Source organism: Coloeus monedula (assembly GCF_965178545.1).
Source record: "Coloeus monedula genome assembly, chromosome: 4".
NCBI lineage: Eukaryota > Metazoa > Chordata > Aves > Passeriformes > Corvidae > Coloeus > Coloeus monedula.
Genome location: NC_138784.1, coordinates 7,267,053 through 7,292,508, shown reverse-complemented (window position 1 = coordinate 7,292,508; position 25,456 = coordinate 7,267,053). Strand labels below are relative to the sequence as shown.

Here is a 25,456-nt window from a genome sequence, read left to right as displayed (position 1 = left end):
TTAGGTAAAGACATTTTAGAGATATTCAGGGTTATAAACATAAGAGTTTAAAGCTGGATAGAATTTGGAGCGCTCAAAAAAAAAGGAAAGAAAAAAAGCGCCCTGTCAGGCTGTGGAGTTTTCTCAGCATGAAGCAAAACAACATATGTAAAAGGGAAAAGGGAACTCACATGCCTATGTAAAGTAAATATAATTACAGAACCACAGAAGAGGGCAGAGCAGAACACTGACCTGTGCAGTTAAGACAGGAACGAGAAGGAGACAGAGCATGTGTAGCAGTGGTCATGATAGTGCCTCAAATAAAACACAGTGACAGCTATTCCCAGCAAACAGCCAAGGAAGCTGCCTGTGTCTCCAGCAGCCTACACAGCTGAAAACATGGGCTTCTTGTTGGGGAAATAGGGAGAATTTTTTGCAATATGTTTCAACTCTCAGATGCCATACTGCATCTCTAGAACATAGAAGTTTTAAATTATGTCTCCTTCTATTTCACATTTAATTTGTGTCATTTTCCTATGGCCTGCAGGCACGATACAAGTCACAGCACACAATATACCAAACGTGGTGCCAAAATGTGAAGCTGTGCACATGTACATATACCCACTTTCTGAATTAAACACAGAGGAGGACATAAGTAGAATAAAAACACACATAGCAGGCAGGTTTCTACAGAGTAAGGCTGGAATTTAACTACAGTTTCTGAACTAATACATTGCTAGGTCTATTGACTATGCCTATGCATGGCATTTGGACTTGCAAAAATGACCAAGCAAGGCTAAATCAAATCTTTAACAGGTTACATACATTCTCTGTAATCAATTAAATTGAATAATAAAATTTGATGTTCATTGCAGCTGATACTAAGACCGACAAATGCTTCATTAAGCATTTGAACTTCTAACAACATTTGGTAATTCCCTAAATTTTAAAGGGGAAACCCACTAGAATTAATGCCACTATTCAACACTTAGAGAATCCTCCCAAAATTGCCCTTTTAAGGTGTTCCGTATTACTTTATTCTCTAATACATGCTGCCAACCAATGCATTTATTATTTGAACTTAACACTACTAAATAGATACAAACAAAAGGTTTGCTTTCAGGGAACATCCAATTCTTAGAACCCCACTAAACACCATCAAGTACTGGTTACAAAAGAATTCTGATAGAATATTCACACACAACACCCCCCAACCCCTCCCCCCAAAAGGATGAACTTGAACATGGTTACTTCTACAGAAATATGAGATAATATTTGCACAGTAACATGCATTATTTCTTTAACACCATGTACTGTGAATGGGATTACTCTCACCTAATTTTAGCCCCAAATTAGACACCTAGTCTAAACTAGTCATCAAGGCTCCCTCTATAGTCAACAGACAAGCACTTTCAGAGGGTAATTCATCTTTCTTGTCCTGAATGCTTATTTTAAGATTGGAAATGTTGTTCTAGAAGGGTGGTTATCTTTTTCCACAAACTGTGAAGACAGCCCAAACGCCTAAATTTTATGTGCCTAAACTTTGGTGAACTGAACCCCAATCTCACTGTATGGCATTCGATAATCTCCGTGAGTGTGGAAACTCTGATAGAGCATAGACAATCACGGATGAAGGACAAGTATAATTTCTACTGCACTAGCACAGCCATAGGCAACAGAAGGGTTATTGCCCATGATAAATCAACAACCTGGAATCTGGAAATAACGTCTTATTTCACCCAGTAAACCGAAAACTTGCCATCTCTGTTAATATTTATCAAACTACAAGTCCAACAACTCTTTGTGATATTTTACACAGCAATAAAAAGATACAGGTCCTAAATATAAAAGCAAGTATTTCAGTCAAATTACTTTATTCACAAGGAAAGCTCGGGAATTCACTGTGGCCCTGTGTCAATATATCACCCAATACTCATGTTGACAGCTTCAAAACTGAAGCTATGGTCACTGCCCAAAAGCTAAGTTTACACTGGCCACAAGCAAACAGGAAAAGTACATCATCCGCCACAGATGTATTCTTTGTAGGACTGAATCGCACTATTTGAAACTCTGCTTGTAGATATATGAAATTCCAAAAACTGTTTTCCAGTGGAGTTTATCAAATTGGTTTAAAGACAATTTAACCAAGTGTTATACATGTAACTATTGTGAATGATCCATCTGCTCTCCCCCACACTCTGCTATTGTCCATGTCGAGACAATATGAATCTAAAAATTTGGAAAAAAAAAAAAAAGGGAGGTATTTGCAGATTTTATATTTATAAAAGTAAAGAATATACCATGGATTCACACTCTATCATTAGTCAGATGCAGGCCACAAACTCAAGTTGAGTGGTTTGAGCTCTGAGATGCAGAATATTTTCTATTCCCAACAGCGCTAAGCACTATATAGCAAACTTGTACTTATGAACAATGAATTATGAAATGCTCTGGCCAGGTAACTACCTCTCAGTCAAGGTTTTTTTGGTTGAAGTTATCTAACCACAGATTTATAAACTATAGGGATCAAGAGCTGAGCTTAACACCTTAAGCTCCAGCTGTAATCGATGAAGAAAAATAGGCACTTCTAGGGTGTGAGTTCCCTGACCTACTTACAAGATATGTTAGGACAAAATGAATCATGCTCCACTATTCCCTATTTCCTTCCATTAACCATAAAGTTAAACCTAAATTTACTAGCTCACTTCTGAACATACACTTCCGAAACACATACTCTGAGCAGACTTTGCCCTTGAATCTTCGTCCCAAAAAAGACATTAAGATTGACATGGCATTGTATGATGTGTTAGTGGCCGAGTCCATTCTCTGAGAAGAAATAACTTCTTTCCTCTATGAGAAAAAGCCAAAATGTCCTCATGCTGCACCAAGACACTAATAATCACCAGAAATTGATCACTGAGACTCCGTAAATTTAACTGAAAATTGTACAAGAAACTAACTCGCTCCTAACAGAGCTCTAAATCCTAAATGCTAAGCTCTGCATTTGTATCTGGTTGTTTTCTGGAAACCTGCACATCCTAAGCAAATACTGCTGCCTTTGAACACAGATGGATCCAAAGCTGAGCAGATCTCCTGATTACAACTACAGCAGTTTAAAATGAAAAGAACGGGGAAGAGGAAAGTTTCAGAGTTACAGAGATGAAACACACACTTTAAATTCAATCTGAAAATCAGCATAGAGGAGAGTCTGAAGCACGGATGCTTTGCATTATTTCTGGCTAGCAATATTAATAAGCAATGCAAGCTTCCACCTCTGACATGACTTAGTGTAGAGACACACATACAATCTACCCCAGTAATTCAGACTTGAGATGTCAGAAGGATTTTACCTTTTGCTATAATATTTCTTATTTTCCGTCATCAAACTCCAATCCTACAAAAAGCTATGTGCAGAAGGAGTTATAGCCAGTGACCTCTCCTTCCCTTCCTCTTGCTACCATCAGCATTAGGTTCCAATCAACCAGATTATTTTGCAGGAACAGGGTCATAAGCTAAGCATTCTGGGGCAGGAATGTTTCTTTTTTCTGTCTCTATAAAAATAAATCATGCTATGGGTACAATATAAATAAAGATAATAACAGTCTGATATTAGATTTTACTGGTCTATGTTTTAGACAATCTATGTAATTTGCTTGCTGCCTGTACAAACTACAAAAAGTTAATTTTTAGAGCTCTTTTTTTCCTTGAGGTGGATTCAGTTTTAAAAGCATAAAAAAGGATGCCGGAGCAGACTATTTTCATGTATAATTACGGTCTTGTTTACACTGCTCTTGAAAAAGCTATCCTGAGTTAAATTGGGCACAACTCCACTCAGTTACTTTCGTTGGTTTATCTAGTGATGCTAAATTCATGGGATTCATCAACTCTACTTCTCCTTTGCAAAGAGCAAAAATGCCTTATCTGATCACACAACTGCAGCTAAACTGGACAAAGAAACAAAGAACTTCAGGGTGTTAAAGAGAATCTGGAAATGAGGCCGGCCAAACTATTCAGACAAGCTTGCTACCCCAGGCATAAAGGACTCTTTTTACTTAAGAAAGTTTGTTTCCTCCATTTCATTGTCTTTTAAACACTTTGGAACATTGGTTGGTTCAGAAACATTGCAGCACATCAATCTCCTCTTGAAGAGAGGTCTCTGAACACATCTTAGGAGCTGACCCACCCAAGGGTAGATGCCCATTCTTAAGCAAACATATTTTGAAATCTGCAGTCTGATTTGCCAAAGGTCCTTCTTCAGCCATGAATTTCTAGAGAAAATTAATAACCCCTTTTATTACAGCAGAGAAGGCGGTGGTATTTCACTGATGTACTTAAGAGAAGAAGAAGCAGTTCGCTCCAAGAAAGGGAAAAAAGATGACTGGATGACAGGACACTTTAAATGCCAGCAACTGCCTGGAGCCACATTTTCATTCCCACTAAAACCATCATTACTTTTGGTGAATCTGAAAAAGCACTAGCAGTGGCAAGAAAAATCAGAGAAAGCAAGCTGGCCTTGGCACAGCCTAATCCAACTGAATTTTGTATGACCTGAAAAATAATACTTAAAGAGACAATGCAAAAACCATGAGCACATCACTCGTCCATTGAAAGGACAGATAACAAAGAAATGCTTCAAATCCTAACGGCAGTGGGTAACTTCCTATGGACACCAACATCTGACAGTGAGAGAGACCGTAAAACATGACTGTGACTACTGAGTGCAGCAGAAGGTTCTGGCACTTCTAGGAGCCAGAGTTTATAACCACAGGGATTCCTTGCAACCCTGAAATTCAAGAAACCATGACCAACACTTCACAATGCCTTTCAGGCTCGGTATATCTCTACTGAAAGTAGATCTGCATATCAAAACCCAACTATCCTCTAGTTTATTGACATTCTGTCCAAGCAAATAATGCAACACTTATTTTTTATTGTGCAACGTCTTCACATGAGCTATTTACTAAAAGACTTTAGAATGGATTAAATAATAAAAATGACTAAGGTAAATATGACTACAAGCAGAGGAAGAAAATGGGCAAGGCAGAAAAAGGTTTTCAGAGGACAACTGCAGACAGAAACTGATAGAGTAACGTTGGCTCTTATAAGGCTGGAAATAGACAGAAATTTGCACCTGCAGTGAAAAGAAAGGGAGAAAGCCACACCAGCTGCTCAGAGTAAGTAATGTGAATTTGAAAAGCGTGGGGAGCAAACCGAAAGCACATGGGGAAACTGCTCTGGAAGTTTTAAAATGAATTAAAAACTACTGAAGCAAAAATGAGTCAAGGTGGTGTGCAAAAGCAGGAGTTTGTGCTATGTAGGGGGTAAAACATTGACAAGTTGGGATTCCCACATGCCTTGCCTTAAGGCATATGTCAGATAAAAAGTATGGAAGTCTGGTATGCTGCTCTCTATTCTGGTAATAGTTACACTGACAGCCCAAGGCCAAAAGCTTCTCAATGGTGCAGAAGCTCGGCCAAAGGACATACACTCATTGTTTGAAAGGAAAAGCACAAAAACTTAAAACTACCTTTCTATGAACTTCTCTTTTCAGAACCATGGAGAATTGGGTGTTTAACTGGCAGCAGAGTTTGTGTCTCACTACAACACCAGAAAGATTCACTGTCACCAAAGAAAAGGTACAGTTTCAGAATAAATTTTGGTAGAGTGCCACAGGGGACAGACCTGGACTGCCGAAACTACACAAAGTCCACAGCTATTGTTTGACTTCAGAGAGGATGGAGAAGATCCCATAGATCCTACCTGTATTATGTTACACCTAGGGAGTGACAGTTGGAAGCAAAAGATGTATCAAGAAGTAGGAACATTTAAATGTAGTCTCTTTGGATTGTTGCTATAAACTGGTCTTGCAGTCCTAGTGGGACTTTCTCCATATCCTTGTCCTCACCAGTGCTCCTCAAATTGATAACTTCAAAATTTTGTTTCAAATCTGCACTATCTCCTTTGCTTAGAAAGACGACCAAGTTTTTTGCTTACATAGTTTTCTGATGGGGCATTTAATAGCTCTTTTCTCTTCCTCATAAGAGAGACCATCTGGTTTGAATATTCATACCAAATGTGGGCTTTACACAGTTCTACCTGTCTTTTTTCTGTACAATTTTTCAGCTACTCACTTGAGTTAGATTTTACTAGTATTTATGCAGTAAGTTTAAATGAAGATATTTTCCAGTATGAAGTCAATGAATTGATGCCTAGGCACATAACCACTTGCAAACAATGGACACATACAGTTCCCAGCACTTCCATAAAACAAAGGTGTTTACTTTTCTGTTGATTTTTTTCTGCTTAACTGCATTCAAATGAATCCATTAAAAACGTGACTGCTTCACAGTAAGATGATCTTCAGCAAAAACAAACAACTGCTGTTTCCACTTCTCTTCATGGCCTTTAGAAACTACAGTCATCTGCATCCTGTATTCCAGGCAATTTATATATTATAAGCCTGGTCTTGATTTGTCAAGTTGTTGGTTTAAATGTAGTTCTAACCCTCCTGCTTGGGGATGAAAAAATGTTTTCTTACTTCATTACTTACTTAATGCCCCCTAACCAACCTTTGGACCTTTCAAAGTCTGATCAAAACACCAAAGTGTCATCTCAAACTTCAGCCAGTGTTTCTGCCCATTGCCTTCTGCTGGGAATAATGTACCCACTCTGGTTTTCCATGTCTACAAGTATGCAAAAGTCACTGTGTTGAGAAGATGGTTGAGTAAACTGAGGGAACTTCCATAAAAGCACACTGCTGCACTGCACTATGGCTTTGATCCCTGACTCACCTGAAGAATGAAGACACGTTTTTTGTTTCTTCATGTGTCTAAGACAGGACCTCCACATCAAGTAGCTGGCAAATAATGTAAACATGACTCACATGGATAGGACAGGATTGGAGATCTGGGAGAATACGGATCATGACAAGGAGGACAAGCAGATTGGCCTAACCTGAATGCAAGGTACTTGTCAGGCAGATAGGAGAATCATCAAAGCTGTTTCCATTGCAGCTGATTCTCCAGGACTGCAGACAGTTTTCCAGGGTCTGGACTAAACAATGCAGTAGGCAACTTCTACAGCTCTTTGATAGGTCCTGACTGATTATTTTTCATTTGTTCCCTTTCCTAGCAGCCCACAATAGTGATTCCCTGAAATGGTGCAAGTGTAAAGATCAAAGTATGGTAAGAGCCTGAAATTGTATCTGTGGAAACTGCTTCCATGTGCTTTTGTGATGACATTTATAAATGCAATGTTTGCAACAATGTAATTTCACCATCTTATAAATATCAATTTAGCATTAAGAGAGGAAGGAAAGAACATCATACAAATGCAAACTTATCACCATTTCTCCTTTGTTTTAACTGAACTAGTCTTGTTCAGATAAGCCTATCTCTTACAAAAACTACAGTTTATAGTTTAAACTGTGAAATTGTGTGCGTGCGCGCGTGTGTGTGTTGTAATTATGGTGCCTGCTAACAATTTCATACTGCCACACTGCACATATGGCTTCCAAGCTAGCTTTATCTGAATCTTTGTGAATCTATTCTCCATGCTATTAAACTGAGCACATTCCACATCGTTCAAAAGTAATTACACTTTTGTCTAGAGTGTAGGAGACTGCTCTCCCCAAACAATGAAATTCTCATTATTAGAGCTGGCACAGTAAAGGCACTGGTGTTCACAACACTGTGCATTGTATCATCACAATAACTTATCCTAAGCTTGATGCTCAAAGGTACACTGGAAATTAAAATTTCTCTAAAACCACTGTGAGGGTTTGGTGTTTTTTTTTTTTTTTTAAATATGCATTCTTTAGCTCAGTATAATTAGAGTCCTATTTGACTTTTTAAAAAGCTATATGCATTCAGATTTCCATTCTCCTCGGAAGTTCTGAATAATAGCTAAGTGCTCCAGCCGCTTGTTGTTCTGATCCACTACCATTCATATGCTGACAACTCCAGACCAACAGGTGAAACGCAGGCCAGGATGGATGTGATAAGAGAATTCAAATGAAGCATTAAACAACCTTTTATTTCGGACAAGGGGAGGAAAAGCACAAAGCAATGTGTCGGTAAAGCTCTTTGACCTGTAGTACTGCTTTTCTTAATATTATTCCCAAGTTACACAGGAGTAACTTCATTCACCACAGAAACACAACTTTTTACTGTGAAGCAACAAAGCTACTGAACAGTGCACCAAAATATTTCCTATCATTTTAAAGTACTATTGAAAATGAATTCTAAATCCCACTAAAAGGGCAGGACAAATGTGGGCTACCAGTACAGTCACAGTCATCAGTGTGGAACAACTAGAGAGTGGCAAAATTATAGCTTACCCGTTTGACCTTTTGTTCAGTACTTTTTTTTTTTTTCTTTTTTTTTTTAAATCCCATCCAGCATTTCATTGATATTCTGTAGTTAAAAAGAATGGTCTGATTTAAACACACCATGCCTGTGGTATACTTCCATCAGTACTTTTAGCCTTGACATTTCTCATTTTCAGAAATTAGCACACAGACAACATTGGTGAGATCAGTGGTCTCGAGAGTTGCAAAAGCAGACAAATAGAACATAAAGGCAGGCAAACAGAAACAAATAAAATAAACCTTTGTAACTTAGATGAGCTAACAACTATTTGTGCTATCCAAATTCTGTAGCCTTAATAGGTTTCTTCAAAAGAGCTATTGACTGATACTGTAATCCTCAAGTGTTTCCCTGCAAAGCTTATGGCTTGCTATGAATGTCCTAAGGGGACTCTCGGATATATTCTAGGTCAAATCATTTGTCTTTTATTTTCTACTGAGCAGTTGCTTTAAGTCTGATACATTATTGTTTCTTTTCTTATCAGGAAAAGAGTTTTCCTACTTACAATAAGTATCTAGTTTCTTCTATCAAGAGAAAGACAGAGACAGAGTTACCCCTGCCTTGGTTGAGGCTGGTAGAGATCTCCAGAGGAGACCTGGCCCAATCCCCCCGTTCAAGCAAGGCCACTGAGAGTCAGCCAGAACCATGTCCAGATGACTTTCGAGTATCTCTAAGGAGGGAGACTCCACAGCCTCCCTGGGAAACCTGTTCCTATGCTCAGTCACCCTCACACAAAAGCATTTCCTGATGTTCACAGGGATCCTCCTGCATTTCAGTTGGTGTCCACTGCACTATCTTTTCTCTGGCTGCACTTCCAATATCCTCAGAAACACCCTGTTCACTTTGATGGGAAGATGGGCTTTGCAGATTTTTGCCAATTTTGATTATGTTTGAAGACGTCTTTATAGGAATTTTGCCCTCCTCTTACAAACATTTATCCAGAATTTTGAGCTGTCTCAAGCTGGTAGTTGTTAAAACTTCGTAAAGTGCAACAGGGTAAATTTTCAAAAGTGTAAGTCAGGAAGTGTGAAGCTTCTGGAGCTTTATCAATAAAACTGTATCAGACCACACTCTGTGGTGCTGTGTGCAGGCCTGACTGTAGAACAACAGAATGTCAATTCAAACAGTATAAAAATGTCCTCTGCAATGCTAAAAAGTGAATGCCCTTTGGAAATTATTTTTGTCACTGCTAAGCACAGGAACTGAAGTCATCTAAATGTTATCCAGTGATTTCCTTCTGATACCTACATACCACAACAGCAGAGGGTGCGATTATGTACATTTTACTCATTTAGACTGATCCCTTCTTTCTTCCTGGAGACATATAGGCTACATCCTTTCTGATCTACCTGAGTCATGATTTTTACAACACAGTCCTCACTAAAAGATATTGCCAAAGTGTTACATTCATACAGACTGGCAATATTCTTAAATATGTATGAATACAAAACTAGTCCCTTACAACCCCCCAAACACTGTCTCGGGTAAGCCTGCAGTGTGTCACTGCTACAGCAAGACTATCTACAACACCACATGATTCAGTATCTTGTACTGCAAAAAGACAGAACACTGTTTTGCCATTAAATACAGCCTTCATATCAGGAAGTTACACTAGATGATCAGCTAACCTCTTGTTCTTAGAAACTATAAATGAACAAAGAAGTTAGTTAAAATTAGTTGAAGAGCAGTTAAGTGTTTCAGTGAGGTGTAGCTGAAATACTCCTGCTGGGCTCCTTAGAAAACAGTAAGATTTTATTTCATTAGCGTCTGATTCTACACTACTGGTGCCATCACACGTTTATCTATTGACTTAAATGTTGTCAGAAACAACTTATCTTCAAAACACTCTCTTAAAATAGGCCAAAGTATAGCAAAGCCCACACATTAGTTACATACCCTAATATTCCACTGGCTGGAACTGTTATATTAATGAATTTCATCTCCATAAAACATAAGATAAAGGATGAGAAATAAACAAGCTCGGAAAAGATAATGATATTGTCTGCCCATGAGTAATTTCTCCAATGATGTTCTTTTTTCATATAAAGTTGCAATAACACAAACTAAAATTATGTATTCCAAACCACTGTCTGAGCTTAAGCATTAGCCCAAAAAACGAAGGAAAACTGATCAGGATCAATGAGTTATTCTGTCTAGGAGAGCAGCTTCAGTGAATATCCAGTGACTTGGTCCTATGAGAAATAATAATCCCTAAGGCTTTTTACTTAGGGCTTGTTACATATGCATAATGAGCTGTAAGGGCTTAAATACCACTGTGGAGCTGTTGAAGGCTTTTATGAGAATACACTAGCACCTATTTTGCAATGCCTTTTTAAAAGCCTTCAAATATGCAGGTCTGTTTATTATCTTCACTTCTAGTGAAATTATTAGTGCCCTCATCAAAGTGGGGGACTAACAAAAAAGTTACAGCCAATTTGTAAATAGGCAAGAGCCATGCAAGCGTGTTCACTACAGAGCTTTGTCGAGGTGTCTCAGTCCTGGGGTTCCAATACCTTTCCTTGCACCTGTCGCCCTTTCTAGAAATGTATCAGTATTCTATGTGAAGGGCCCAAACACAAAATAGTGACACTACAATACTAGCAAGGAACATGGCATTGTTTTGTCTTCTTTTAGATACAGCCAGTTCTGGACTTCCTCCGGACTACTACATGTAATGAATTAAGTGCTCAGTGTCATTTGTAGAGAGGAAATTAACAAGTGAAAAAGTAGTACGTTGATTTAATTTCATAAGCACAGTGAACTTTATTGTAGGTATCTGTGATGTGAATTACACTTTAGACAAAAGTTTTTAAATCATCAAAATTCAAAGTTTCTTCTTTTTTATCCTTTATGCAGACTTTCATGCTTTACTGTTGCACAAACTTGGCATTAGGGTGATATTTCAGACACCATGCCAAACGTGACTCTCACTTAAGAGTGTTCCAAACCCATTTGCTGTTTGCTGAACACATACACTTCCAATTCACATCACTGCAGCTAACAAATTTTAGCACCCTAAATGCCATCAGGCAAAGGTGAGGAAAAGTCTGCACTGCAAGTGATTTAGCATTTGTAGTGGAGGGTAGAGGCAGCCCAGCTAGGTCAGAGCTTACACATTACTGTGGCGTGTTCTGTACGTGTAGCTGTGCACTGTACACTCCATAAAGTACAAATCTGGATGCCAAACTACTGCAGGGGCAGAATTCAAAGAATGGATGTAAGCACAATAGACCATAAGCAAACCTACCATTGTGTTGTGCTGAGAAGTGGGAGTCCTATGGCCACAGTTCTCTTGCGTCAGCAGAGAAACTGGCTGAAATTCCTCAGAGTGAGGCTTGTTGGGAAAACTCACATGCAAGGGAAGGTGAAAGGCTGGGAGCCCGTCACTCTCCTCTTCTCCCACTTTCTGTCTGCTTGTCACCATGGCTACCTCTCCATCTGCTTCCCCATACGGAGAGGCTGGTCGCTTGGAAGACATCCTGGAAGGAACAAAAGAGGAGAAAATAATGAAACCTCCAAATAAATCCTTAATGCCGTCATTGTGTGGTTAGGGGCCATTGTAACAGAAATGCCTTTTTTGTGCTGGCAGAGAGCAGGAAACCATCCAAATACCACTGCAAAGCATACACAATTGGGAACAATGGCCAAGCAGGTAGCAACAGAACAGTGGCTTGTTTGTTGTGAGAATAATACACTAATATAGCACTCTCTTGTATTCTGGCTTCTTAAACATGAAAATTCACCTAAGACTGCATAATGAAATGCAATTCCTTTAAAAAAACACCCATCTAGTTTTGCATTTGCAAGGGATTCTAAGAAGATAGAACGTCTCCCGATACAAGCTATTGTCAACTTAGCTTTTAAGGAATAATCATCTGCTTGTCATTATCGACCACAACTGATAAAAAAAATAAAGTAAAATAAAATACAATACAATAAAAGAACTTGCTAGCAAGCCAAAATGTCTGTGTTTACAAAACTTCACCCATGTGAGCAACTGAGTGTTAAAGTCATGTTGCAAGGATCTTTCCAGGTTTGCAGATCTGGTATAGTTAAGCAATTAAACATTCGGACATTAATAATTTAAGCTTTTTGACAGCATAAAGTCAGAGGTGTACTGACTGAATTAAGATCTGCTATCAAATCTACCTATATATCAAATTCTTCCTATCTATGGCCAGACCAGAAAAAAAACCCCACGAAAATGTAATTTACATCTCTAACTATATAATAAAGGATACACAAGGAAGATACATAGAGCACACATTGTAAAAACCACACAGAAATATTGACTTGAAGTTCCACCCTACACTGTGAATTTTTTGATACTGTCTGATAACACCAGTCTGATAGCTCATGTTTATCTTCAACTTTTAGAAAGACTGAAAGAAGCTTAAATCATGGGCAAATTCAGGTGTCACCCAAGCCAAGCACTACTGAAAATCTTACAGAACCCAAAATACTTCCAGCTTGGTCTCCAAAAAAGAGGGGTACAGTGAAGTGTTAAAATGCAGACAACTTCTGGGATTAATTACAGCAACATCGTTCATGAAAATCAGGGTATGCTAAGCAGGGGCATCTGCAAGGAGTGGAATGAGGAGTGAGAACTCCTACAGGCATAGCCAAAAGAAGAAAAGAAAAATAGGGAAATGTTTCACAGGAAAAAAGAGAAGTTATGAACGAGGAAACTGAAGACTATTTGTACGCAAAAGTTAAAAGAAGGGGCTTAAGTAATAATGCTCCTCCTCATAAATCTCGTATTTATGATTCTAATTACCCCATTTTTATTTTCCACTTCACAGTTAAAGGAACTGCATTTCAAAAGCCCAGCAGCCTCTTGAACCGTGTGTGGGGCTGCTGTGAGGTGGAGCATGTCCATACGATTTGGCATATTGAGCACGGAATGGTTCTTAGCAGCAGTCAACTGGGCCTGAAAACAAACTGACTTTAAACAGCCCTTTGTTAGGACTTATTTTGCTTCTAATGATCTCATTTTGAGCCTTGCCTCCTGAGACAAGTTAGATTATATTAAAAAAAGAAAAAAAAGAAAAAGAAGAAAAAAAAAAGGAAAAAAAGAAAAAAAAGAAAAAAAAGAAAAAAAAAGAAAAAAAAGAAAAAAAAAGAAAAAAAAAGAAAAAAAAAGAAAAGAAAAAAACAGAAGAACCAAGAACAAAAACTCAGACAAAAAATCCCTACCAGAACCCATACTCAGCTGCACATTGCCTGTTCTGAACACCACCTATTGCTGGTGCTTAGAGAAGCAATCTGTATTTTCTATTAATGTTTGACTTAGTCCAACAGACTAACACTTCATACATCCTACCTGAATTCTGTCTTCTAGGCTTTCCCACCTACGTGTCTGCAGCAAAGCATATGTACAAAGACAGAGATCACCAGATAGACTCTTACTGGCAGTTTTCTACTAGCCCACTGAATTCAGCATTTTACAGCTATGTTTGACATGACAGATCTCAAGCTTTTCTGCAGAAACCATACAACTCCCTTTTAAAGTTAATGTGAATTATTCATATTCTGCATTGTACTGCATCAAGATAGACATTTGCTATTGATTTTAAGTTTTTTGGTTACTCATTTTAACACTATTTAATAGAAGCCTGGGTTTCTACAAATCTCTCTGAAAATCAGCACTAAGCAGTTGTCTCAATTTTGGCAAACAAAAAGGGAGGGACACAAGATCATTAGCCAATTATTCCACAGTAATTTTCTATACTTTAGAACACTTATATTCGATAAAATGACTGAATATATTGTAAACCATGTACAAAAGTCTCCACTGCAATTCACACTGACAACAAATCATAGAGAGAGGATGCCTTGCTTTGTATTGATGATTTGGATTACATATTATAGACTCAAACTGTGTCAAGAACTCCTACTGCTGTTAACCTAGAATAACACAGATTCTGTCACAAGGAAAGTTTGAATATCACACTGAAATAAAGCTCTTCTTTTAACTTTATATGTGAATACAGAGTTTCAGATCATCATCTTCTGCTTGTCATTCTTCCTAACAGGCATGAAATAATTTTCTGCAGAGAATTTATATGAACAGACAAGGAAGATAATAGAGGTGTCCACCTCCACGCACTTGCAATAACAGATTATTTTGCTTTTGATCTAAAATGAAAACCTATAGGTTGGATTGTAGGCCAAACTAAAGTGATAGTAGAAAAGGTAGAAGAAACTTTTCCCTTTGTCTCTAAAAGATCCAGTTTAAATTACAAGCCATGCGCCCATCACCATCCTAGAAGACTAACAAATTACTAAAATGGCTAAGGCAGCAAAGTTGAGGCTTTAATCAGCATTAGTCTTCCAAGGACGGTCACAGAACTGAATACACAAACCTGGACAGCTCAGACATCAAACACAACTTGTTTTCAGGCAGCTCTGTCCATAGCCAACCTGAGTCAAAACAGAAATCAGTTTCACAGAAATTTCTTACTCCTTATGAACATCTGGAAAAATTCCACAAGAAAAGGGAAGATTTAAATAAATAAATGAATAGATCCATATCTACTTTTGGAAATGTCTTCCAAAAGAATAGTAACCGAGACACTGTCAAAGTCTACAGTAGCAAAGGATCAAATCTCTGAGGGGTTGCTGAGTAGAAAACATGATACAAGAAAAAGTCACCTATAAATTTCTTTCATTATTTCTACAGTTTTGTTGGTCCATTTCCCAAATTTGAAATGCTCCCACATCATGCATCCTCTAATTCTCTTCTTTTCATATATCTTCGTAATCCTACTGATCTAATATCATGTCTTAACAGATTCCATATCTAAGATGCAAGTAGAGTTCCCACCACAAACAATTAGGAAACGGAAACAGGGAAATTCTGAGTAACAACATTATCTGAAACCGAGCTCTTTTAAACAGATCTAGATCTAACGAAGTACTGGAATTATCCCATCTCAACAAAGGACTGCAAACATCCTGGATCTACCCTCAGTGATAACACAACAGTTTACAGCTCACATGACTTCAAGATCTTTTCCTCAAATTTAAACTCAGAAGGGTTTTCAATTATATCACTCTGAAAGAAGATTTACAATGGAAGAGGAAACATCAGCTTATGGATAGGATTAAAAAAAAAACCCCAAAACCCTAAGATGTAACTCAGAAAAGCAGCAATACAGCGGAACAGATTTCAAACGTAAAAGGGTGTCACTGCAGATGAAATCTGTTGCAACTTAATTGTTTCAAGAAGAACTGCATTTTGAAATGTCATTAATAATTTCTACTGAATAAAACTAGGTAGGTGGTAATTTTTTAGAGAACCTAAATCTCCAAAGTTCTGATGCACTGGGACACAGGCGGTACCCAGGCCATTCCACAGACACACTGGAATTATGAAATGTATCCCTGTACTTATGTATCCCATGTATCAATGGTTCAGATGGAACCAAAGATTTAGTTCTGATGATGAATTCAAATTTGATACTGTTTCCTGTAAAAATATCTGTTTGCAGAAAGGCTTCCTAATATGCAGAAATTGCAGTTCAAAACAAAATAAAACATGCTTTTTGTTAAATTTTCATTAAATAAATGCTTTTCCTGGTAGCAAGAATGTTTTCTTCAGGGAAGTAAAAACCTCACTGTTCTAACACACTGTTATCCAACAAATATTTTATGTGATTCATATTACAACAGTTTCTCCAAGTATTTCTTTACTGCTCTTCAATTTATAACAGATTCTTTGTGGGGTTAAATTGATACCCTGTGTCTATTGATCTCAGAGATTTTGCATTGACTTCAGCACGGCTTGATTTTCCCACTGGAGCAAGTAAAAGCTTGCATCCACATGAATTGTTTCCTCATGCCATCTACACATATTGGTTCCATCCAAATACTTTCAGGGTACTAAATATGACTATTTTGCTTGTTTGTTTTTTCCCTCGAATTCAGTGTCTCACAAAAGTGATCTTTCCATGATCTTTCCACAGCTATTTTTTTTTTTTATTTATACTATTTTTAACAGTACCTCACTTAAGTGTCCCCCACTACATCTCCATTTGTTCACTGGTTTCAGTTCATTTCATACATGATTGTACTCCCAAAATAAATCTGAAGTGGTATTCAGTACTCAAGGAGATAGTGCCCTCTAGCACACAACCTGCATCCTTCCCAATTTGATTGTTCATGCCATAAAATTTCATAAATTTTATGTCATAAAACTCTAATCTTGTTACATTAAGCAAAATACCTCAGAAACATTTCAGATACCTACAAAAGCTTTTGGAGAAGGGGCTTATCCATGTCTTCAAAAGTGACAAACACAGATGTGTCAGGAGAAAAAGATATGAGGCCATAAATCTTAACTTGTTGGAAGTTAATTAAGGGATTCATCAATCATTACACAGCTCACCCCATACACATGCAGGCAAAATCCCGTCAGCCGCCACAACCCACAGCAATCTACAGGTTAAAAACTCCCAAAGTCCCACTGTTCTTACTATTTATAAATGACTTTGTATAATCTAGCATTAAGACCTGTAATTATAAAACAGCATTAAAACAGGCTTGCAAAGTTATGGATAATTATAGTTGGTACACTTTTTAAAGAAATAAAAAGCTTTTCCATTCAAACACAGGCTTTGCCTCTTTGACAGCTCCAAGTCCACAGGATGTAGAAAGATGATTTAAATTTTATGTCAAAATTCTGACTGTGCAAGACTTTTTTTCTCTTATCAAGAGAGGCATTGTTGTTTTCTCACCATAACCAGGCGTGACAGCGCCTGACTGGAGTCGCACAGCCAGTTTCTGAATCGGCATGAAAACATTCACCTCTTGAGTTCCTCTGGCAGCTAGAAACCAAGTCTTTCTCATGGATAGACTTTGAATCACTCGGCCTATACGTCAGTGACGGGAACAGGGTATGAGGACAAGAGGAGCATATCAGCAACAGTGTGGAGGGTCAGCCCACTACCAACAGCACCACATCTGCTCCTGAACACAGCCTGAGTCCAAATCAAATACTAAGTGCTAAACTGGTCCAAAAACTCCAGTGGGATTCAATCTGCAGGGATGTTTACCTCTAATTACAGTACTTGTTGGAAAGCCGCAGTCTGCTTTTCCGCAGGAAATAATTATGATTACAGACAGCAGCACTACTACATGCATCTAATGTATAAGCGTACACACGCACACATATAGATGCATAAACACAAGCTTATCCAAAATGTCAGCAATGCATCTGCCTCATCCCTGACCACATTCAGTGCTAATAAAACAGTTCTTCTTCCCAGGTTTACTGAAACTATGATCTCCCTTACACACAGCCCAGGCAAGAGGTGACAGTTAACACTAACAACGGTTTCCATTCTGTTTTGGCCCCGAAGTAATTAATTATTTATGTACACTGAATAACTAGTACCTTTAAAAAAACCAACTCTATTCATTTTGACAAGATTGCTTGTGTAATAAGGTATTACTCAACATGAGTAAGGGTGGCAAACTCCTACACACTGTCCCACTGGGAGCTGCAAGCCTGACTTGTTTCTACACATACCACTAAAAACAGACTTCATTTGGCAATATCTTTGAGTCATTTACAGCCTGGTTTGGAATTCTTCACTGAAGTAATTCTACAATTAAAAAAAAAAAAGAAAAAAGAAGCAAAACTCTCTAATCTGCTAATCAGTAAAAACTGTGCATGAAACGTGCTCTCATCTGTCACTCACACTGAGGTGGAATAATCTGTTAATTATTACTTTCTAAGATCATATCAATCAGCCATCTTTTAAAATGCACATATGCTACAAGTAAGTTGTGTTATTCAAAAGCGGTTTTGGTGAACAAGTCAACTTTGTTAACACAAACCAAAATCACTACAGCATAACTTACGTAGTATTTCTGTGCAGTTGTCTATAGAGCTGCCACAAGTAATCCTATGGTTAGGGGCACCCAATAATTTCCATTTCACCCGGCCCACCTTATCCCTTTGGCTTTCCAGATTTCCTCTCTGTATGGGGTAACTTTAACAATTTTTGATAGTCCTCCAGTTTAGAGGATTCTGAATATAAAATAGGAAGGGAATATGTTATCCTCAGTCCGTTTTAAAGTACAGTGTAATATCAGCAGCCTGGCTAACAAACCTGATATTCCACATACTGTGGAAATTGTTTTTTGAGAAAAGCTACTGCTCCAAATTCCAGCAGTAAATGGTTTCAATTCGAAAAGATTTGAAACTCTCAAATAATAAAGTTGCTATATGTGTCCTTCAAGAAAATATTAACAAAACCCTTTTCTAATGGAAAATGGAATAGGAAAATGAGAAAAAACCCCCACCACTTTCTAAAAATTCTATGCCATCAACTAAAATTTTATCATCTTCATTTTCTTGCACTTCCAAGGAATTTTTGCATGAAAAACCACTGTAAAATCAAGTCTAGTAAAAATCTGTTGTCAAAAACAGTTCATGTTGAAAATTACCAACATGTGTTACACAAAGTTTTTCACTGACTTTTTGAAGCAGGTAACTTGGAAAGACTGTGCATGACCAAGTTTTAAGTGAAATACTGTAGCCTGAAACAAACCAGCATTCAACCAAAACAGAATTTGGAAGGTAATGAAGGAACTCCTATCTACTATATTCTATTACTGTAATGAATATTACCTAATTCTTTCATAGACCTCACACAGACTTTGGGTCTTACTGGTGTGTGTTATGCAGGAACATTTAGCAATTCACCCAGAGACACACATTCAAAATCAGCTGTAGCATGATAACCTGTGTTCTCATAATTTTTGTTTGGTACCTGTCAAGTTCATCAGTCTTTTGTTTTTCACTCATCTGTATATCAAAGAGTCTAAAATCTAATAAGAAGTTTATAAACCTGAAACTACAGGATAAGATTTTAGTTGCTGAAAAGCATGTTTCTGAGAGATCAAACTTCAAAATCTGTGAGTTTTGAGAACTTCTTAAAATCAGAAGAGGCACGTAGTGATAACGCAGTTATGGCACAGGCAACACACAACTGCGGTGGTGCAGTGTCAAAGACGATAAGCATCTATCAGCACAAACTCTGAAACAGCAGGATGCAGTCATTGTTGATGTTTCAAGTAAACTGAGCCTGATCACTGGCTTCTTTCATGCAAAAGACTCTGCTTGGATGATTTTGAATTAAATCCACAAGCTCATTTATTTTCCAGTGCATCCTCAAATTAACTCTGGCTTCCTTTCCTTCCACCCCCCAACCTTTCAGAAATGTACCTCCCCCCACCCTTCAGCTCCTCATATGTCTTGCTTTTTTATTATTTATTTATTATACTTTTTATTATTATTTAAAATTTGCCCTCATACACCACAAAAATAGCAGAATTTTGCTTTTATTTTCATGTAAAGTTTTAGGAACTGCTCACAGCTAAAAGCACTATCTCAATCACTGTGACCATTAGGTAATCATCACTCTTCTGCTTGCTGAACTACAAAGAGGATCTAGTAAAATAATTAGAGATTTCAGGCCTTGAGATTTCACTGTACAAACTAATACTTGAAAATGGCAGAAAAGTCGTCAGCCCTTCTCCAGACACTGAGTGGGAGAGCTGCACTGCACGGGGAATCCATACCTCACACACAGATGTCCACACATAATTCCCACTGACACTGAGTGAAATAAGGCAAGGAGTTGAAACGGCTTTAAAATTATGACAATTATGACTGATTTATTACAAAGAAATTTGAGGAAGCATGGGCTCATTTTGAAAAATTAGTTAATATTAAAACTTTTGCATTTTGGGAGCTTATTCTTGGTCATTCGCAGTATTTATCTAATCAAGCTGACATATTTTTCTTCAAGCTTTGTTAAATGATTAATTACTTTCAATAGAATCAACATTAATAATAAGAGTTCTCTCCCAAAAGATGCACAGATTTTAATCTGAGGAGCCATTATTTTGACTGAGATCTTGGTAGAATGTCAAACAGCTTTTCCTACTCTTCCATCACACCACTGTCTGATGTGAGTGCCAAACAAACAGCCATTCAGCTTCAAGCCCCCTCTCCTTTCCCCTTTATTGAAATTTAAAACTCAACAAATGGTATTTTAAGTATTTTCTAAGCAACATTTCCTCTGCAGAGTTTGTGGGTAATCACAAACAAACCAGAAACAAGGAAATTTTTAAAAGTTCCTTTTTTTCCCCACTTCACTCTCGATTTCCCTACTGTTAAGTTCAAAATAATAACTTTACATTGCATGTGTGTTTCCTTTCTATAAATGTGCATATAATTGCACTTATGAAATAATTCTCAAGGTGCTCACCAGTGTTTACACATCTGAATTTGCAGTATCATTCCGTAGTTATTATATAAACTCCTGCTCCAACCATCACTTGCATCCACATTTTCACTACGTCTACCACTTTGTAAAACAAATGCAAAACCCCTTTTTTTTTTTTGCAACAGAAATGCAAAAAAAAGCACTCATAAACACATTAATCCACATGTGTCCTGTATGTTTCCTGGCAAAACTGATCATGCCAGTAAAGTAGATAACCACTGACAGCATGAACTTGCATCACTGAAAAATTGGGCCTCTAAATAAGTTTAGTGGGAGCAGAAGTGAGGCCTCAGAGAACCAACATGTGCCTTTAAGAACTGCAGACACAGTGAAATTGGTTTTGCATCTGTGTGTGTGGTGAGGAGGGGTATGAAAAAATATACTTAAAGCACAGCAATGTCTCTAATGGATGTAAACATTTTCTTTCCAACAGGTAAATCCCAGCTGCTCAGAATTTTTTTTTTTTTTTTTTTTTGGTTCACATTCATGTGCGTGCTCCTCCCTTTTTGGAGGGTTTATACATGACAGGTGCATTCTTGGCCCAGGAACAAGTAATCCTTGAGACCCCAAGAAAGAAAAATCAGACTGAACTTGAAGATAAAATCACAGGGAATAAATACATTATTGCTTTTCCATTATGCTAAACAAACACCACAAAAAAATTTCAAACATTTATAATGTATAAGCAATTTGAGGTAGGATTTTCAAAGCTGAAAAGAGATTGTTCCAAAGCCCAGATGTTGCCTTTCACAAACTAGTGAAAATTGCTGCCTCGGAAAATTACTCTGAAATACCAATAGAGTAAAACAAAAATTGTTTAAATAAAAATAATTTTACTCAGGCGTTCTGATATGCCAAGAGAGAAAATGAACTTTTTTCAAGTGTTCAGTTTTGCATTCATATCTCCTACTTCAGAAGATCCACAGTTGTGCCATCTCTGGCCCAACAAATGAGGGCTAGAACAGGAAATATTTATGGTATGATGTGAGGGCTTCCACCTCGCTAACTGTGCACACTGTACTGTGAAGTCTTCTTCAGTTATCTTGTGACTGTTGTATTCTTTTCCCAGTTTTTATTACACAGAAAAGTGTAAGAATTAAAAATCTACATTAAAAAAATGGGTGGTGCAATCACACATCTATTCACTCACGGTAGTGTTGTACAAGTCCCTTTCACATCTGTAATTTTTTCTTATTTCTGAACATCCATGTTCCATTTCCAACACTACTGGACACTTTTCAGAACTTGCTTGCACATGCTAACACTCTTCCTCGTGTAGGTAAATGGATTGACTTCAGCTGCCTGAAAGCTGATTTTTAGTTTTGATTCTAAGATATACCTGTCACATTACAAGAGAAAAGAACAATCATAGCCAGCTGATAATCACCCAGCTTAACAAACTAACTCTAGACACTGCTGGAGCTGCTAGGCAATAAAAATACAGCTCGTAGTCACGTAACACACGTATATCCTTGCACAAATAAATGCATATTGGCATGCATGGTGAAAACAAATCAACAAATAGGAAAATGGGAGACCATTCTGAACAGAACACCTTAAGAATCATAAGCTGCCTCAAATTTTCCTTAAGAAAGGCTGCGGTGGCAGGCACAGAAGCACCATTGCAAAAAGAGGTCTACTTTAAAAAGCCTTGGAAGCTGTGGAGTGGGGTAGAGAGGAGAAAAACCCTGGAAGGAATATCCTTCCCTCCAAGGGAACTAGGAGGATGCCATTCACCCTTCCATAGGTGCTCTGTCTACCTTCACATCTGTAGTTCAGCAGCGGTGCCCGTCCAGCTCCACAAAGCCCCAGCTGTATAAACCAGCGCTGTCAAAGGACACAGTTCAGGGGTGGGTAAAACAGGGAGGGGTGTCTAACATGCTGACCACTGACTGAGCTTGCAAGGATAAAGAAGCCTTGATGGAGAGAAGTAATCATCCATTGTGTTTGTTTATTTTACCTCCTCCACCACATACTGGAACCTTTTTTGTTTTTTCCATTACCAAAACCATCCCCCACTGAGAGACCTTTGTGATCTAAAAGGGGCAGAGCCCCTCTTTCTTAACAGTGGCAAATTTATGTAAGAAGATTCATTCAAACACATCTTCAAATAAACATTTGCCTCTTCCCCTACCTCACACTCTCCACACACTGCTTTCAAACACACTTAAAAATCACCATTAAAATGCTCTTGCCTACAACTGCTTTTACTAAGACATACTAAAACAATTTAGCAGTCTAAGGCACATATTGCCATGGAAGTTCAACTTCAGATGAGAGCGACAGTCCTCTGAAAAAAATAAATATACATTACAGTAAAGTAAACCTGGCTTCTATTGCCATAACAAGTGGTATAATAGCTTTCTTGAAAAGACTATTTTTTATCAAAAACCCTCTCCCTGCTGGAGATACACTTAATTATATTATAAGTGAACCATGGCATACCTGCTGCAACCAAAGTAATTGACTGGGAATAAGTAGAGTCACAATAAACTAAGCCATGGAGAAAAATCATGGATTCATTAGCCCCATATATTAACAAACACCTCTGTACCACCAGCTAATGATAAGTTACATTTTCAAGGTTAACACCCTCAACTGGATATAAAACACAACAGGAAAGGTCCACTATCCCATTTTTTACTTCGAAACAGTAGTAAATAGATTTTGATTTGGGGAAGTGGTCACCTGGCAAGCTCTAGAGCCATTTGAATGAAAACTAGGAGAAAGGATTGACTAAAATACATCGGAGAAATTTATTTCTTAAGTATAGCAATGGCCTTTGGAATTGATGATTGCCAAAGAAGCACAAACACAAACTATGACCAGATTGGTTACTCCTGAATGCCCTCTCTGCCTCAGGATGGACAATGAAACCAGGACTCAACATTAAGAATTCAGAAGACAGCAACTTCCCATGTGATCCCACATGATTTATTGAATCTTTCTGGCTCCCAGTTTTTCTATTTTTACATAAGAGATAAGAAAGTTTAACTGTCTTTATAAAATGCTCTGCAAGCTCACATTTTCCTTTTTTAAAAGGAAACATTCTACTGGTGATTGCTGTTTGCATTACTTACTTGTATCATTAATTTACCCAGTGGGTTTGTGTGTACTGACACTTAAGTGATGACAAAAATTAAGTTCTCTCATCAGCTACTGCATTTTGCAACTGCAAAACTAAGTTTTACAGAATCACAGACTATTCTAAATTGGAATGGACCCACAAGGTTCATTGAGTCCAACTCTTCAGGAAGTTCCTACATGGAGTCCTGCCAACAGACTGTAATAATGTTGGTTTTTTTTTTCTTTTACCTAATGACTATATTTACATAATAATCTATTCAACCCTCTTTTCTGGGCAGTGATAATTAAAACAAAACAACCCAACAAAAAAAACCCCCAAAATCTAAATAAACAGCACTTAGCAGGAGAATGTCACTGAATCCTTTTCACTACTGTCCAGTTTCACTGGCTGGCCTTTTTAGCAGTCTGTAAACCCCTCCTTTGTAAAAGAGCTCATCAGATGTGCAAAGATTTTTACCTTTCTCCTTTATCCTCTCTCATCCTCCATCTCCATCCTTGCTTTAGAGGGGATGATCAGAAGGTGCAGCTGTTACCAGGCCTTTACACCCCTAGCCCCTGAATTCCCTCTACCTCCTTCCCGCCCCACATTATAGATACAAAGCACAAGCCTGATTTTAGAAGATATTAAAGTGCCAAAAACATAGAGTTTGCCTTGCTGTTAAGAGAATTTCAAATATGCTTCAAATATTAAGATACCTATAGACTTCTGAAAATCTGACTGGGAGCCCATCAATGTCTCCAAGCACCTTCATAACTCTATAAAACTCATCTTACTCCTCTTCTTTTTTGTACACAATTTATTAGCGAACATTCCATATTTGCACTACCCTTTTCATCATCCTTAAAAGCACTTACAAATACTAATTACTCTTCACATATCCCTTCTCCTGTGAAGTAAATAAAGATTATTATGCCCTCTGAAGTAAATACATATTACTAACTCCTTTTTGCAGTCTGAGGAAATACAGAAGGGGATTTTAAGTGGTCTGCACACCCCAAAGTAAAGAGGAGCTATTGAAGCATGGACTAAGATATAGAAGTTCTCCATCCCATGCTCAGACTATGACAGTCTAAATCTCACTCCTCTATTTGCAAATGATACTCTTAGCCCAATTGTTCCTCTCTGCTGGCTGATGATCAAATATTTAATGCATGCCATAAAATGAAAATATGAACTCTACAGCAGTGCCTCTTATTTGTCATGCCCCATTACTTAGACAGGGTGGTAACATGTGCTCACATGACGATTTTCAATTTTATTATAGTCTCTATTTGCTCACTCACTTAAGATGTTTAAAGAAGAGTTGTATGGATTATCAGACAGTCTGAAAAGTTCAGTTCAGAGCTCTTCAAACATATTCATTTTCATCTTATTAGCACAAGTAAAGTAAAAGCCTTAGACAGGTAATTTACCATCCAGTTTATCCAAAGGGACTTCTAAAGGAAAAGTCAACCTTTGTAAATTGTTGGTGATAATCTCCAAATTGATCATTAATTATCAGCTGCTACTAAGCGTTTCTTCCATCAGCGGCACTGTGAAAATAATGCATTTCTCAGAAAATCTACCACTGTTGTCACTGCCACCTGTGTAATCAGCCCTTATTAAACCCAGCAAAGTTCCAGGGCAGGCAGCTGCCTTGCTAAGCAAATTCTGTCCAGCCACTGCATTTTCCAAGCAGCTTAAAAATTAGTTACCCACCAAAAAGAAAGCATTTGTTATTA

General features: G+C 37.8%; 1 protein-coding gene across 5 annotated transcripts in view; it reads right to left on the bottom strand.

The window, feature by feature from the left end:
* The window catches only part of SOX5 (SRY-box transcription factor 5), a gene marked incomplete at its 3' end in the record, with an annotated part of 288,287 nt that overhangs the window by 240,296 nt on the left and 22,535 nt on the right, over positions 1–25,456 (bottom strand). For 3 of the 5 annotated variants that reach the window (XM_082280572.1, XM_082280570.1, XM_082280571.1), the window contains exon 2: positions 11,593–11,824. In XM_082280572.1, coding sequence (XP_082136698.1) covers positions 11,593–11,824 — 232 coding nt within the window. The remainder of the gene's footprint in view (positions 1–11,592; positions 11,825–25,456) is intronic. The other 2 variants (XM_082280573.1, XM_082280574.1) reach the window with 1 other exon arrangement.